The 15,070-nt window shown below is 39.2% G+C and overlaps 1 protein-coding gene across 1 annotated transcript; it reads left to right on the forward strand.

The window, feature by feature from the left end:
* The first annotated feature begins 10,662 nt into the window (after positions 1 to 10,662).
* LOC133769507 (olfactory receptor 4F21-like) lies at positions 10,663 to 11,598 on the forward strand. The gene has a single exon (XM_062204720.1). The coding sequence runs from the start codon at positions 10,663 to 10,665 to the stop codon at positions 11,596 to 11,598; it is 936 nt and encodes a 311-aa protein (XP_062060704.1).
* The last annotated feature ends 3,472 nt before the right edge of the window (positions 11,599 to 15,070 follow it).

The raw sequence follows: 15,070 nt of genomic DNA on the forward strand, positions 1-15,070 counted from the left end.
TTATACAGAAATCTACAAACAACAAATGTTGGGAGGATGTTGGGGAAAAGATACCTAATCCATTTTGGTGGGATTGCAGACTGGTAAAGCCTTTGGAGGATAGTATGGAGATACCTCAGCAATCTGAATATAGATTTACCATTTGACCCAGCCATTCCAATCCTGGGAATTTACCCAAGGGAAATGACATCAGCAGATAAAATAGTTACCTGCACCCCTTTGTTTATTGAAGCTCAATTCACTATAGCTAAGACATGGAACCAACCTCAATGACTGTCAACCAAAGACTGGATAAAGAAATTATGGGATATGTACACTATATCCCATACTACACAGCAGTAAAAAAAATGAAATCCAGTTATTTGCAATAAAATGGATGAATCTGGAAAACATCATACTTAGTGAAATAAGTCAGTCCCAAAGGGACAAATACCATATGTTCATATGTACTCCCTGATCTGCAAGAATGAATAGAGCACCTAAAATGAAATCTGCTGAAGTGAAATTGACACTTTGAGAAGGGATGACCTGAGCTACCCTTGTCTTGATTGTCAAGGAATAGTGTGTGGAGTTTTTTTTTTTTATTTTTCATTTTTTTCTCTTCATAATATTTGTTGAGCTCATTATATAAGACAGTGTTAATCATATGTGTATAAAGTCAATTGAGGATGGATCTCAGTAAGAAATAAGAGTGGGAGCATGTGCTGAACTGTAAATCTCCTCCCTCTGTTATTCCCACTCTTATATTTAACAAGGATCACTTTTCAGTTAATTTTAAACACCTAAGAGTAATTGTGTGTTAATTAAAGAGTTCAGCCAATGGTATTAAGTAGAACAAAAAAATACTAAAAGGCATAAAATACTAAGTTGCAAAATGTACAGTTCGACACATGCTCACACAGACTTATCCCTAATGGTAGAGCTAGAAATGTACCAGAGGATTCCAATTCAATCCCATCAAGGTGGCAGGTACCAATGCCATCTCACTAGTCAAAGTGATCAGTTTAAGTTCATAATTGATCAAAAAGATAGGATTAAGTGTCAAAGGGATTACATAAATAAGACCAGTGTCTGCTAATAATAATTGATAGAATTAAAAAGGAGAGAATGATCCTACATGGGAAGCAGGATACACAGCAGACTCATAGAAAGGCAAATGCCCTAAACAGCAGTCTGGCCTCAGAATCAGCCCTTAAGGCATTCAGATCTGGCTAAAAAGCCCATGAGAGTCTCCCAGCATGGAAAGCCAAGACACTGTGGCAAAAAAAAAAAAAAAACCCTAAATAAAAGATCTCTGTGAGTGAGATCCTAGTGGAAAGAACTGGCCATCAAAGAAGGAGGTACCTTTCTCTGCAGGGAGGAGAGAACTTCCACTTTGACTATGGCCTTGTCTAAATAAGATTGGAGTTTGTGAACTCAAGAGACTTCCATAGCCTTGGCAGCTCATGACAAGAGCCTAGGGTGATTACTGATGTCATAAATAAGAGTGTAAATTGTTAAATCAATAACGGGAGTCACTGTGCACTTACTCCTCATGTAGGATCTCTGTCCTTAATGTGTTGTGTTGTACTATGCAAATTAATGATAAAACTACTACTCAAACAGTACGCTATACTTTGAGTGTCTCTGTGGGTGCAGTCTGGTGAAATCTTAGAGTATACTAAGTTGATTTTCTGTATATAAAGATAATTGAAAATGAATCTTGATGGGATGGGAGAATGGGATGGAAGAGGGAGTTGGAGATGGGATGGTTGCGGGTGGGCGGGAGGAGATGGGGGGAAAAGCCACTATAATTCAAAAGTTGTACTTTGGAAATTTATATTTATTAAATTTATATTTATTAAATAAAAGTTGGAAAAAAAAAGAAATACGAGTGGGAATAAGAGAGGGAGGAGGAAGTTTGTAACTGTGAAGCTGTATAGTTCTCCATACATTCCTAAGGACTAACTTCTAAGGGAACAGTTTAAAAACTTGTCATGGAGGCCGGCGCCGCGGCTCACTAGGCTAATCCTCCGCCTTGCGGCGCCGGCACACCGGGTTCTAGTCCCGGTCGGGGCACCGATCCTGTCCCGGTTGCCCCTCTTCCAGACCAGCTCTCTGCTGTGGCCAGGGAGTGCAGTGGAGGATGGCCCAAGTCCTTGGGCCCTGCACCCCATGGGAGACCAGGAGAAGCACCTGGCTCCTGCCATCGGATCAGCGTGGTGCGCCGGCCGCAGTGCGCTTGCCGCGGCAGCCATTGGAGGGTGAACCAACGGCAAAAGGAAGACCTTTCTCTCTGTCTCTCTCTCTCACTATCCACTCTGCCTGTCAAAAATAAAAAAAAAAGAAAGGAAAAAATCCAATTTAAAAAAAAAAAACAAAAACAAAAAAAACAAAAAACTTGTCATGGAACCCCAAATCTCATTAAGCTGGGTGATAAAGAAAGTCATCTTAAGCATTAAAGTGATCATATTAAGTATTAAAGTGAACATATAGATAGGATTAAGTGTTAAAGTGACCATATAAATAGGATCAAGTATTGGGTAATTATAATAGACATTTAAAATGGAGAGATTTTAGAAAAGATAAAGAGGGAAGTGACAGAATAAAGGCAGAGAAAATAGAAGTATTTGATAATCCAACAAGAGTAAGAGAATTCATCCAAAAGACAATGAGAATCAACAGTTGATCTTTGAAATACATGTGTACTCTATTTTAATTTTTTATCTTTAGAAAAGAATCGATAGAAGACATTTCAGCAGCATATTCTATAGAATAACTAACATGCAACAAAAAGACCTAACAGGTATGCGCCTCTGTCAAAACACACTATGCCAAGGAGGCTGCCTCTGGGTCCACTTCTAGAGGCTGGGATGCAATCAATGGACTGGACTTCAGGGTGCTGATATACTCTCCAGAGACCTCCGTGTAAGTGAGCTCTGCTCTATTTTTTTTGTTGGCTAAATAAGTTTTACTAAATATTTATGTTCTCATTTTCCTCCTTAGAAAGTGCACTTCTTTATGCTTCGTGGTCTTCTGAAGTAATATAATTCCCCTTTTCTCCTCCACCTCGGAATCCAGTCATTTCAGAGAACTGCCCTAACCTCCCACCCTAAAGGATCCTTCAAGGCTGCTCACATCTGCATGTTTCTCATGACTTTCTCTTCACTGAATGAAGCAGGAGCCGAAACAGCAGCAGCAGTAGCAGAACTGGGGATGTCATTTGCAAGGCACAAGCAATCATCTACTATTTTTCAGTCATCAGCAAACTGCTATCTACCTTCCTGGGGTAAACTGTACTTAACATGAACTTGAATTCATATTCCATGTCCTGCTATTAATACCTAACCTTATCTCAGTGCATGCTTCTTACATAAGTACTTTGCATGTTGACTATTTCTATTTGTGAAAATTTCTTTTCCCAAAAAAAGAAATAGTGACTAATTAAACAAAAACTACTATCAAGTTATTTTACATCATTCCCCACTTGTTTTTCACTAATCTTGGTTATTTGAAAATGATAAAAATGTTTGTGAAGGTATACACAAATTTTTGTCTTTCTCTAATTTCCTGAATGAGTCTTCCCTATGCTAACTTTTCATTTATTTTAGGTAATGATAACAGCTCCAAGCTTAGTGAGTTTTCATAAATTACAAAAAAAAAAAAAGTAACGTGTTTTTCAACTCTGCATTCCCCTCAAAATTGCTAGAAGTCCATTAGCAACTCATAGGAATTGGGATGCACAACATCTGACCAACCAGGTCAGTCACTTGGAAAATATATTCTTAATGGTTTCCTTAACATTCCTTCCTACTTTCCATCAGAAACTTTAAAGTAATTATAGAATACTTCTTAAGAACTTCTCTCTGACAATTTTATTTGTATATTTTTAAATGTGATTCCTTTTTTAACACATTCAGCATTCCTAAAATCTTTGGTCCACTCAGTAATATCCAAAGGTATTTTTATACTTTTGAATAAAGTTTACAAGTATGGAATAAATAAAGATTTATCAACAATTTAAACTTCTGTCCAAAGTAAAATTATCACTTGTGAAATTTTTATGTTAAATGTTAACTATATATTTTTTTTACTTACTTAATCTTATCCAACAAGATTCTCTGACCACCAAACAAGTTTTGATGTCTTATACAACAAGCCAATACCTCTGTAAAACATAGGCATTTCTCCAGTAATTTTATATCCACTGATTTTTGATCTTCAAATGACTCTCTGCCTCCAAAGAACCAAGTGACAAAGGTATTGAAGTATAATTAATTCATATAAAAAGTCTATTGCTTGGTGCCAGCGCTGTGGTGTAGTGGGTAACGCCACTTACAGTGCCAGCATCCCATATGGGCGCCAGTTTGAGACCTGCCTGCTCCACTTCCAATCCAGCTCTCTGCTGTGGTCTGGGAAAGCAGTAGAAGTCAGCCTAAGTCCTTGGGCCCCTGCATCTGCGTGGGAGACCTGGAGGAAGCTACTGGCTCCTGACTTCAGATCGGCACAGCTTCAGCCATTGCGTCCATCTGGGGAGTGAACCATCGGATGGAAGATTCACTCTCGCTCTCGCTCTCTCCCTCTCTCTCTCTCTCTCTGCCTTCTTCTCTCTGTGTGTAACTCTGACATTCAAATAAACAAAAAAAAATCTTTAAAAAAAAGTTTCTTGCTATCAAACAAAACTCATGCCATAACACAGTTGTTAAACAGAAAAGGGCTGGTAGAATATTACTTCACTTATTTTCCTTTCCACTCCCTGTACCTGCTCATCCACCTACCATGAAACATGGACTATTTGTGCTTTCCTCTTGTTTGCATGAAAATATAATATGAAGCCAAAAGTAGAAGCTGTAATACTCGTTAAAATCCTTTGAGTAAATATAAGGAAGCAACAGATTCACCAACATAACAGTATTGGAAAGTGAAGGGAAGAAGAAACAGCTCCAAGCTTAGTGAGTTTTCATAAACCTTCAAGGCACTGTCCGGAGCAGTATACTTAGTGGTCAACATGCAAGTCTCTAGTCACTCCTGGAGCATGCTGTGACCCAGACACAAAAAGATTTCCAGGAATCAAGGTAGATTCCAGATCTGTAGAACAATTTATCAGTGGGAAACAAAAATTTGAAGTTTCCTTTGTTCAGTGCCAATAGTTGGGGCACATAAATAAACTTTTCTTGAATTGGAAAGCAGAAATTCCTTATTATAATGGCATTTCAATAGACTATCAACTTCAACTTCATCTCATTGCTTACCTGACCAAAAAATGACAAGAAAAAGAGACATTAAAGAGGTTTTTCAACATATTAATATGTACTTCTTAAAATGTTTTCCTTACTCTGGTTGTTAATCAGATAGAATCAGAGTTAGACCTGCCACTGCACTGACCCCAGCGCACAGTGACCACGTCCTGCATGGTGATCTAATCGTCCTCAGTCTATTCATCACAGGGATTCTGCCTTGGAAACCCCATGGCCTGAAGAGAAAGAAAGATTATTAGAAGTTTGCCACACAGTAAAATTAAATTAAAGAAAAAGAAAGAAATAGTCATGCAACAATGCATACTGAAAAGTCATTTCAAGGAGAAAAAAATATTCCCAAGCAGTAGAATGTCTGTAGCTACTTATGTTGAAAACTAATATTAGTGAACTGGTAGTAGTTATTGACATGCTAAATAAGCCTAAGTTACGTCATTAACGTAGTACATTAATGAGGGCTCCTAGATCTATATAACTTTTACATTTCTTAATACTAATACTAAAAATAGCTTGTCATATTTATGACGAGGCTCTGAGATAAAAGGACAATGTTCCTTTGACTTGGTACATAAAATGGCATACCATATGGATTTTGTTTTAATTTTTAATTTTTTATTGACAAACAATGATTGTACATATTTATGGGGCACAATTTAATATTTTGATACATGCATTTTAATGATGATATTAGGATAATTAGCATCCATCACTTTATATATTCAAAGTTCCTTTGTAGTGTGAACATTCAGAAGTCTTTCTTCTAGTGATTTAGAAAATTACAGTATGTTATTGCTACTTATTATTACCTAGATTCTTAATCTGGTGCCAGACAAACCAAATGTTTGGAGTGCTGGACAAAAACAAGAAGTAAGCACAAAGTCCAGTCTCACATATCTTAATCAAGGCCACTCAAGGCTACAAAAGTAAGTCCCTTTAAACACATGTAGTTTCTGAATGGCAATTTGATTGAGCTTAACAATATTGTTATTATTCCTTTCCTGGTCTCTAAATATTTTGTCAAGTTCTTCATAAAGACTAACCCTGCAAATTTAAATGAGGCTGAGAAATGTTGGGAGTTACTTGTTTAAAAATCTAGAAGTCACAGAGAAGACACAAAGCTGAGTGTGATTTTGAAAACCTTGCTCATTCAGAAGTGAATGAGAGGCCACTGTGGCCACCTCAGTGCCAGCATCCCATATCGGCACTGGTTCAAGTCCCAGCTGCTCCACTTCCCATCCAGCCCTGCTAAAGTGCCTGAGAAAGCAGTGGGAGATGGCACAAGTGTTTGAGACCCTGCACCCACGTGGGAGACCAGGAGGAAGCTCCTGGCTCCTGGCTTGGATCAACCCAGCTCTGACTGTTGTAGCCATTTGGGGAGTGAACAAGCGTATGGAAAACCTCTTTCTCTGTCTCTCCCTCTCTCTATCCATAACCCTGCCTCTCAAGTAAACTAAATCTTAAAAGAATTTACCAAAAATGCTACAAAAATAGTAATCATAGCATAAACTCTATTTTGTCAGAAGGTATATAAAACAATTAAGTACTAGTCGACCATAGTTTTTTAAAAAAAAAAAAAACCTACGGGTTTTTACAAATGGCATTTTTATTACAAAGATTATATTGTGACATCCCTAGGAACATTTTATAAGCACCCAAGCTTCTGCAGAGCCTGGTAGCATTTGGTAAATAACTATTTTTAGACTGTATTTCTTCTCAAAGCATTCACAAATTTGTACAAAGTAACAGAGTTTGTTGTTCTTGCAGGTAACAGCAGCAGCTTGGTTTTCTTTTATTTAAAAATAGCTTCATTCACTTATTAAGTAATAAATACAAAAATCTCTCTTATTTTCCAGAAATTAAAAGCTACAATAAACTGACTCATGGAATCAAGTATTTAGTGTATTTCAGTGCGAGTTGTTATCCCTTAGCTCTCTCCCTAGAAGCCATTTCTGTACATTCCTTGTTCAGTGGTGGCTAATGTATTTTAAAACATTTGTGAGATAGAGGGCCTGCCCCTTCTCTCTGAGGCGGTGGCCAGCACTCTAGAAATCCCCTTTTGGTGATTCCAATCATGCGTTCCGAGGAAGGCCCCTTCCCTGCCATGGGGCAACCATTGGTTCTCAGTAAAAGTTTCTCCTTAGAGAGAGTAACAAAACAAAACCCAGCCACAGTGGAAAAATCGCAAAAGTACTGGACCATTCTATAACTCCATTTCAAGCTCAGAAACCTCAGTGAAGTTACCCGGTCAGTTTTCTACAGGTTAAACAGGACTAAGGCAATCAAAGTCACAAAACAGAAAACAAAAACATCTTTCCGTCTGCAAAATCCCAGTGGTGCACTGAATCACCTCTTCCTGGGGTCCAGCTGCCTGCTGAGATGGCAAGGAATGTGTTCAGCGCGTCCACTTCCAGCAGTCCTCTGCTCCACAGGGACCCGGAGTCCAGTGCCGGTCATCTCCCAGAGCTGGGCGCACCTTCTACCAAACCGTTTGTTCACTCCAAGTCATCACAGTACCAGAAAGTGAAGTCTGCATGGAAGGCCCACATGTATCTAGCTGGGGTCAGATTCAGAGGCTGGCCTGGGTACTGCTGGAGACATTGAGAAGCCCGCCATGGTACTGAATATACAGGGACTGTCATTTGAAATGAAGTACAAACAGAAAAGAGGGACTTGATGAGTCTCAGACTCCGGGTGTGTGAATGTCCTGCGGGGATAATGACCATGCGACTGAAGCAACACGCACAAGAGGGCTTGCAAGATACAGCAGCCATCCATGTGCGCCTCCTCAGGTGGTGACTTTGAGAGAGGTCACAAAATTATCATCAGCTCCTTTCAGAGAATCCAAAAAGGAGAAGAGCTCACTATAAGTCTGAGTTTGTAAATATGCTATATTTACACGCTGTTTCTTTAATATACTAGTACATTACAAAGTCTCCTCCCTTTATCTTTTTATCACTTGGAGATAAACACACGATATCGCTCCATAATTAAGCTGCTGGTGAGAGGATTACTTCCAGTGTTCCTCTGAGTCACAGGAAACAGAAGTTCAAGTAGGCTCTACCATCAAGAGCACAGTGAAAAAGTCATGTGAAGCCCAGTGCTGATTACCAGACTAAGGAGGGTGAGGAGGGAGGAGGCAGGTGGGATAACAGACACCAAAATACAACTCCATGGAGGGACTCATCCTTAGTGCCCCACTGCACAACAGGGAACGACGGCTTACAATAATATACAATTTATTTATGAGTGACCAGAAGGGAAGGGCTCAAACGCTCCAAGCTTGGAGTGATGATAGGAAGACAGAGAAGCTGACTGCTCTGATGTAATCAGTATGATTTGTGTGTTCATGCATGTGTTAGATGTCACATTTACTGCAGAGACGGGTGCCATTCTGACATGTAAATTAAAATCTTAAGTAATAATAAAATATATGAAAAATTAAAAAAACAAACAAGGAGTACAGTAACAACACGGCAGTACTGAACTGGCTGTTGCTTGCCTGTCTACACGGCTCATCTAACTTCTTCTGGCACTAGAACTGACATTATGGTTCAATTTTAAGGCATAGTAGATGCAGACCAAATAGAAGCCTATGTCTTCCGAACAAACAGAATACAAATATTTTATTTTGTTACATTTTTATTAACATTTTATATTGTATCTTACCAAACTAACTTGGATCTAGCTTTGAAAAGTGACCTTTGTTATGAGAAGTCTCAATTCAGAAAAAGTGGAAAGTTAAGGGATGCCCCAGGAGCATAGTATGATAATGTTCCAGATTTGGGGCTCTATTTAAAACGCAGCTGGACAGGTGCCCAGCCCAGAGACTGCACTCTAAAGGATTCCACACCGAGGACAACACATTCTACCAACAAGCTGACATCAGACAACCAAGAGGACTTCATTTCAGACTTACAGCGGAATCTGGAGAGAACCCAGTCAGCCGGAGGACGGGGTTTCAGCTGTGACATCTACTGGGTGAGTCTATTCAAACTGTCTGGAGTCTCTAACTTTTAGCTTTTACTTCATTCACTCAATTAAGATTTTTTTCTGCAACAGTTTTTTCATCCCTACCCATTAGGTTCAGAGTTCTGACTGTATTATTTCATTGATCTGTCTACAAGGAAGATTATGAGTTTTCTCTCCCTAATAGCTCCTGAGACCTCTGGTCTCCCCACAGTAGAGTGTTGCATGCTAGCAAATGGGAATGTTCCTCTACAATCTTACAAGTTCCCTGGTTTGCAGGTTGGGGATTATAACAACCAGCTTGGAAAATGCAATATCACACTCTTGATCTGGGACAAGGCTTTTCAGTTCTAAAATTGAGAGAATTCTTCCCACAACCTGAACAAATGGAATTTCTATTGGCAAGAGCTGGGAAGGGGAAAGATTTCACCAGAGGCAAAAGCAAAAGAAAGAAGCCATATCATGATAATCAAGATCAAATCCTGCAAAAATATCAAAGAAAATTATCATTGGAAAGTTATCTTTGCATAAGATATATGCAAATTATAAAATTCTTTATATAACAAGGCATGATGGAAATTGGGGTATCATGGAGAATTGGGTAGTGAAAGGCGTGACTACAAAATCAGATTTAAAAAAACTTATTTTGATTGGCAAAAGTACAAAAAAGCTGAAAGATATTTGAAAAAATCCAGGGTTCACTTAAAGACGAAGTGTGATATCTAGGGTTGATGGATTATGGTGTCCTATGAGCTCAGGCTCTGATATTTCATCTCTCTACTGGGTCTGCTCTGCAGAAAAAGCACTTAATACATGTTGTCTATGAATGACACCATTGCTTAGCAGTTTTTACTCCCTAACAGATATTCAGCTTTCTATCAATAATTTGCCAAACACTGAGATTCATTCAATCACTACGATAATAATGGTCATGAATTAAACACGAAGAATCTCCATGTGACTGTCCTACATGGAAATTGTTCAGGCACAGAGCACGGATGCAAGGTGGAACTAAGAAGGAATGTACCAATGATTTTTGTCCTACAAATTTCTATTTTACCACTGAAATAATAAATTCAGCTAAAGAAGATTTGCCTACTAGTGGGGGAATATTAATGTGTAAGTAATTTCTTTCTCCTGATATTATTAGACAAGCATCACTCACATAATTGGTGGAGAAATTTTCTAGAAAACTTAAAGACAAAAGTCTAATAACAGAACAGGAAGCAGCCTCACTTGCCTTCATCTAATACATTCAAGATTTTATCACTTTTTATGTAAGCATTCTCCTAATTAATGTAACTGTACCACTTTTTTATCACCCAATCTAATGATTGAAATTCTAGGCTATGCAATCCCCTAATAACAGTGAAAAGGAGGAAGGATATATTTTGTGCCAGTTATTCAGACTTTTCATCACTCTACCCACAGGTGGTCTGAAATCACTCCGGTGCACAAGTCAATGGACAGCCTGAATGACTCTGTGGTCTCTGAGTTTGTGTTGCTGGGACTCTCCACTTCTTGGGAAACTAAGGTTTTTCTCACGTTGACATTCTCCTTGCTCTACATAGGAATCATCCTGGGAAATCTCTTCATTGTCTTCTTGGTCATTGCTGATTCTCACTTGCATTCTCCTATGTACTTCCTGCTGGCCAACCTGTCCCTAAATGATGTTGGGGTTTCCTCTACCACGGTTCCTAAGATGATCTCAGACCTTTTAAGTGAATATAAAGCAATCTCCTTCCAAAGCTGTATGACACAGATATGCTTCATCCACATCATGGGAGGAGTGGAAATGGTGCTGCTCATAGCCATGGCGTTTGACAGGTACATTGCAATCTGTAAGCCTCTTCACTATCTGAACATCATGAGCCCTAAAAGATGTGTTTTATTTGTAGTCATTGGCTGGGTAACTGGAGTTGTCCATGCGATGTCTCAATTTGCTTTTGTGATTAACTTGCCTTTCTGTGGGCCCAATAAAATAGACAGCTTTTACTGTGACTTTCCTAGGATAATTAAACTTGCATGTACAGATGGGGCCAAGTTTGAGTTTGTTGTTGCTGCCAACAGTGGCTTTATGAGCATGGGCACCTTCTTCCTGCTAATCCTTTCCTACGTCTTCATTTTGGCCACCGTCTGGAAACGTTCTGCAGGGGACTTATCCAAGGCACTCGTCACGTTGTCAGCTCACATCACGGTGGTCGTACTTTTCTTCACTCCGTGCATGTTTCTGTATGTGTGGCCTTTCCCCACGTCATCAGTAGACAAATACCTGTTCATTGCTGACTTTGCTATCACCCCCGCCTTGAATCCTATCATATATACACTAAGGAACAAAGAAATAAGAATAGCAATGCAAAGACTGAGGAAATGGAGACATTCTGACAGATTTTCCTGAGTGCATATTTGTGTTTTTTTTTTTTTTTGTAATTCAAATCTGCACATTCACCTACCTGATGGACATCTCCACTTAGGCAACCTCCAGTTAACACAGCCAACAACAGGATATCACATCTACCTCACTAAACTGCTCATTTATTTTCTATTCATATTGAACTTCCAGTCACTGCTTTCAGTACTAGAGAAAAAATGAATCCAATGATAAAATAGGTTGTTTTAGCAGACAGCAACATATTTATAGTTTTTTTATTATTTAACCTGTGATCACTGACCATAAGAAAGGATATAATGAAATATCTTGTTTTCCATGACATTCACAAATACAAGAGGTCTGCAAACAGTTCAAGTAAAATGTGGGCTATAAGAAAACTATGTGTGGGTTTCAAAATTATTTGCACCAAAATAAGTTATCTTTTAACTTGATATTTCCATGAACTTTTTGAAGCCATTCCATAAGCTGCAAACTTGAGATGAGTATGTCTCCAGCTTGCTGTATGGGGTTGCTCCTGAAGAATATTCAGAAATAAACATTGAATGCAGGTATTTACTTAGAAACTGGTTTTTAGGTGTGTCAGTGGGGAAGTGACAGAAGAGAAGAATGTTTGAGCTGATCACACAACTGAGATGCAAGCCAACTGTAGCCATCGAGGAGACTGAACAGACAGTGTCATCCAGAGTTGTCTCAGGTGAAGGGCAAACTATTGAGCATTTCTTCATTTCTGAAGTGTGCACTGTTCTTTCTCCAGTTTCTCCCTGTGTGTGTTTTAGGAAGCCAGAGAAAAATTGTCAGATAACCTTTCCGGAGTTTACAATAAAGAACCATCACCAATGAAAGCAAAAAATGGGTAATTTCCCATTTTTTATTATGTAGGAAAATAAACTTCTCTGCTCTTTTATTCACTTAATAATTGTACTTAATATTAACTGTTACAGGAGCATTAAGCAATTGTTGTCATTGAAATGTTTCTCTGTTTCTCAAGCCCCACAAGGCCAGCTGCTCCAAGTATCCACTAGGCAATGGGTATGCACCCATCAGTAAGTCTGTGAGCAGCCTATGGTACTAGTTACCACAGCTTGCTATCATCTGCCACTAACACATGTCATCAACCCTCTGCTGTGACAGGAATTGACAAATTAATTCCAACACTGAAACACTCACTACAGACCAAAATAAAGCAGAATTCAACGTACTCCATGAAAAATAATAAAAGCTGAAGATTTTTTTTAACTTTTATTTAATAAATATAAATTTCTAAAGTACAGTTTATGGATTACAATGGCTTCCCCCCCCCCATAACTTCTCTCCCACCCGCAACCCTCCCATCTCCCACTCCCTCTCCCATTCCATTCACATCAAGATTCATTTTCAATTATCTTTAAATACAGAAGGTCAATTTAGCATATATTAAGTAAAGATTTCAACAGTTTGCACCCACACAGAAACACAAAGTATCAAGTACTGTTTGAGTACTAGTTACACCGTTAATTCACATAGTACAACACATTAAGGACAGAGATCCTTCATGAGGAGTAAGTGCACAGTGACTCCTGTTGTTGACTTAGCAAATTGACACTCTTGTTTATGGCATCAATAATCACCCTAGGCTCTTGTCATGAGTTGCCAAGGCTATGGAAGCATTTTGAGTTCGCCAACTCTGATCATATTTACACAAGGTCATAGTCAAAGTGGAAGTTCTCTCCTCCCTTCAGAGAAAGGTACCTCCTTCTTTGATGGCCCCGTTCTTTCCACTGGGATCTCACTCGCAGAGATCTTTCATTTAGCGTTTGTTTTTTTGTTTGTTTGTTTGTTTGTTTGCCAGGGTGTCTTGGCTTTCCATGCCTACAATACTCTCATGGGCTCTTCAGCCAGATCCGAATGCTATAAGGGCTGATTCTGAAGCCAGAGTGTTGTTTAGGACATCTGCCATTCTATAAGTCTGCTGTATATGCCACTTCCCATGTTGGATCGTTCTCTCCCTTTTTAATTGTATCAGTTAGTATTAGCAGACACTAGTCTTGTTTATGTGAGCCCTTTGACACTTAATCCTATCATTATAATCAACTGTGAACTGAAATTGATCACTTGGACTAGTGAGATGGCATTGGTACATGCCGCCTTGATGGGATTGAATTGGAATCCCCTGGCACATTTCTAACTCCACCACTTAGGACAAGTCAGCTTGAGCATGTCCCAAATTGTACATCTCCTCCCTCTCTTATTCCCACTCTTATATTTAACAGAGATCACTTTTCAGTTAAATTTAACCACCTAAGAATAACTGTGTGTTAATTACAGAGTTCAACCAATATTCAAGGGATAAAGTATTAAGTCGTCCATCAACAGTCAGAACAAAGGCTGATCAAGAATTTTTTTTAAAAAAAAACTACTCTACTTCCAACATTAGAATCATTGTAATCGACTCACTCTGTATCTTTACATCTAAATTTAAGACAAGACCCACTGTCAATGGTGCTCTAAATTCAGGGAAACGCTAAAACTATGAAACCCCACAGACTGAGCCTGAGTAGTGTGTAAGTCTCACTTATCCAGAGCTCAAATCCCTAGAGTTACTCACCCCCAAAACTACTCCCTGTAGTTAATATATTCCACACTGAGGATAATGCTCTCCAGAAACTATGTCTACGCAGAATGTGCAGTGTTGGTCTCAGTAGGTTCCAACTTCTCACATGAGCAAGAATCTTACAACAAAGAATGCTCCTGAGATACATGCCCCGTGACATATCTCACACTCAACATCTCCTTTCTCTCCTCCTCCTTCACACTAAAGCCAGATTTCAGACAACTGATAGTCAGCTCTGACACTTCTGCATTGGAATTTTCTGAAAGCCATATAGTCTTTCCAGAAACACGGAAGGTTTATTTTCATCTTCTGGATTCTATATAGCAAAAGACCTTCTAGCACCAAAGGGAATGACTTCTGTCCAACCCCAGAACTCCCTGAATATCAAGATCCTAGACACCCTATGCTCCTATCACGACCAATATCCTGGATTAAGGGATGGCCCCGGGAAGAGGTCTAGAACAGTAACTAACACATACATAATAGGAAATTGATTGCTAACAGTATCTTTTATAACAAGTTATACAGGAAGAACTTGAATGAAGCATATGGAAGAAAATCTCCAGAATGCATAAAAATCAACTATTCTTCATGGAAACAGGCCTTTAGAATCAGAGTCTAGAGGGCACCTTGGAAGTAAGAATCAGAAGACAATAAATGTGCACTCCTAGGACCAATGCTTTGTGTAGAATGCTAAGCCTTTGCCTGCAGTGGCAGCATTCCATGTGCGCACTGGTTTGAGTCCTGGCTGTTCCACTTCCAATCCAGCTCCCTGCTAATGCACCCGGGAAAGCAGCAGAAGATGACCCAAGTCCTTGAGACCCTGCACTCACATGGGAGACCTGGAAGAAGCTCCTGGCTCCTGACTTCAGATCAGACGAACCTTGG

The sequence above is a fragment of the Lepus europaeus genome, chromosome 11, assembly GCF_033115175.1.
Source record: "Lepus europaeus isolate LE1 chromosome 11, mLepTim1.pri, whole genome shotgun sequence".
NCBI classification, from domain to species: Eukaryota; Metazoa; Chordata; class Mammalia; order Lagomorpha; family Leporidae; genus Lepus; species Lepus europaeus.

Excerpts from the sequence above, each read along its gene's own strand:
- LOC133769507 (XM_062204720.1), top strand. The coding sequence starts at position 10,663 with ATGGACAGCCTGAATGACTCTGTGGTCTCTGAGTTTGTGTTGCTGGGA.